The sequence below is a fragment of the Hyposmocoma kahamanoa genome, unplaced genomic scaffold (assembly GCF_003589595.1).
Source record: "Hyposmocoma kahamanoa isolate Upper Pololo Valley unplaced genomic scaffold, ASM358959v1 64, whole genome shotgun sequence".
NCBI classification, from domain to species: Eukaryota; Metazoa; Arthropoda; class Insecta; order Lepidoptera; family Cosmopterigidae; genus Hyposmocoma; species Hyposmocoma kahamanoa.
Window position 1 is genome coordinate 2,833,069 of NW_020653852.1, and position 2,684 is coordinate 2,835,752.

Genomic DNA, 2,684 nt, shown 5'->3' on the forward strand with positions numbered 1-2,684 from the left:
AGAGAGAGAGAGAGAGAGAGAGAGAGAGAGAGAGAGAGAGAGAGAGACTGAAAAAAGTATCTAAATATGAATTTATTATAATATATAACTTATTGAAGGAAGCGCTAATTGTTCTAATGGAGCAATCGGGGATTAGGACAACAAAGCGACTCATGCTTGTACGGGCAAGCTTTTTTTTTAAAGCCCAAGTTATAACGTTCTGGGAACAAGTTTGCAGGCAGAGAATTCCACTCCATAGCCGTTCGCCATATGACTGTGGAAGCATAACGCTTCGTGCGAATTTTTAGAATATCCACATGATAGGGGTGGAACCCAAGTGCACGCCAAGTCGCCCGGTGACGGATAGGGGAAAGCGGAATTAAGTCGTGTAATTCCATCGCATACTCTCCGTGATATATCCTGTAAAATACCGATAAGCAGGCAACTTTACGGCGGTGTTCAAGGCTTCGCCTCCACTAATTACGAATCACCCATAAGCCTCTTGACACGGTTGTCAATTGAATCTAAGGTGGCCAGTTGGTATGTAGCAGAGCTATCCTAAAGGTGGCAGTGTGTACACACAGTCGGCTATCGGTATGAATACATCACGAAAAGTCGGAGTTAGCTCACATGCCTTTTTTTTTTGTTGTTTGACGGGGGCAAATCTTTATGGATATCCCTGAGCCCAGGGACACTCAGGAGTTATGTGGGGACTCTCCCTCCAGACTGGAGGGCCTACCCCACTAAAGCGCCGTGGGATCAGTGAACATTCACCACGACGCCGCCCGGCCGCCCTAGCTAACGCCAGGGCTCCCGCGCCAACGGAGGGGCGAGTCGGTTGTCCTCCGACCCGCCCCCAGAATTGACATGCCTGCGTTTTGGTAGCGTTAAATTTGACAAGATTGGCATCGCCCCAATCGGAGACGGCCTGGAGTGTCAAAACAAAACGGCTAACCATGGACTCTCGACAAGACAGGATTTCCTCTCCACTGACCCTAGCATTGGTTAAGTATCTATCTACAACTGTGCTCAGCATACGCCGATGACAGCACAGTTGTAGATAGGTACTTGTTGCGTACGCAAAGGTACCTGGAATTTACATATCATTGATGTAGAGTAAGAAAGAGAGTTGCAGACAATACGGAACCCTGAGGAACTCCGAATCTATCGCCATATGTTCGGAAGAGTAGCCTTCTAAGGGTCGTATTCTAGAACTCTACTCAATGCTCAAGTCAGGATTTGAGCAGACTTGAGTATGATTTCAAGCACTGGAAATACGACCCTAATGGCAAGGACTTGAGTTTGATTTCTAGTGCTTTAAATCATACTCATGTCATGACTTGAGCAATGAGTAGAGTTCTGGAATACGACCCTAAGACCACTTTAAGGCAACTATCATCGACATACTCAAAATTGTTTATCGTAATTATCATTCCATTTTTCATTTTATAACCGCTACATCTCACTGCAGGGCAAACGTCACCCTACCCTTCTTCCACTCATCATAAGGTAGGTGAGGTATTCATATACTGGGCCTTCAAAAATGTTAGAATAACCTAATTAAAAAAAAAGTAATTCATACATATAGACATACATAAAAATAACATATGAAACGAGTACTTCTTAATAGTCTCGTAGTGTGTAAAAATGTTTTACTTATTGAAAAAGAAAGATGGGCCTTAAAAACCTGATACCTTTTTTATGATACTAAATGACGGGACGAACAGGTCGTGTGTCTGCTGTTAAGCGATACGCCTGTCCATAGTAGTTGCAGTACCACTCAGAGCTTTAAGACGCACAGACCTGAGGGACATTGCCACTGCGCCTGTCACCCTGAGTCATAACTTGACAAGTCTTATGTGCTTGTAATATCACCAGCACACTTACCTACCCTTTAAAACCGGAACGCAGTAATTCTTACATTACTAGTATTTCTTAATAAAGATAAAGGTAAATTTTAGATAAAGACTGGCCTTAAATACCTCCTGCACCTAATCAAATATCAGATTTATTAAACAAATACTTACGGTATCTTGAAGATTGGTAATTTGCATGTTCTCTATCATTATTGGAAAAAGTCTCTTATTTGCAAAATGGAGGCAAATAAGATGAATTAACAAGAAGTATACCAGGGGCAACAGCAATTCCATGGAAGTGAGTATATATTTCCTACCGCGCACCATAAGGTGCTTCCACATAAGAACCTTCAACGATTTCAAAACTTCGAACGGCATCTTAAACAACTGGTTCGCACCGCAACTTGAATTGATAATTCTTACGTAACATTCATTGTTCTATCACATGTTTTGTTCGCCACGCATTCGCCCAACGGGGCTAAAAATAATTACAAATGTATTATAACCAAGTAATACACAACACATTTTGACACCACAACAATTCTTGATCTTAGTAATAAAATGTGTGTATCTAAAATAGGTTTATCTTGTCTATGTAAAATAGGATTATGGCTCCATCATCGATCCAACTTTCTAGATATTATAACTTGTCTAACTGTCGACTGAAACATCGACATAAATAAGACAGACGTGTCATCTGTCACGGTCAGTCCGATGAAGCGACTCTCGGTCCTTTATTTTGTTCACCTTCGCTTAGCTTACATATCGCACTGCTATTCCAATATTGTTGTAACTCAAAATATGTGAAATTTAATATTATATCATTACTGAACGTGAAATTTGATTCTC

At 41.3% G+C, this 2,684-nt stretch overlaps 1 protein-coding gene across 1 annotated transcript in view; it reads right to left on the minus strand.

Moving 5' to 3' along the window:
- LOC113230807 (ATP-binding cassette sub-family A member 3-like) overlaps positions 1 to 2,405 on the minus strand; it is a 36,501-nt gene extending 34,096 nt beyond the window's left edge. Inside the window, exon 1 of the mRNA XM_026464895.1 lies at positions 2,007 to 2,405. Coding sequence (XP_026320680.1) covers positions 2,007 to 2,213 — 207 coding nt within the window. The 5' untranslated portion in view covers positions 2,214 to 2,405. The remainder of the gene's footprint in view (positions 1 to 2,006) is intronic.
- Positions 2,406 to 2,684: the final 279 nt, after the last annotated feature.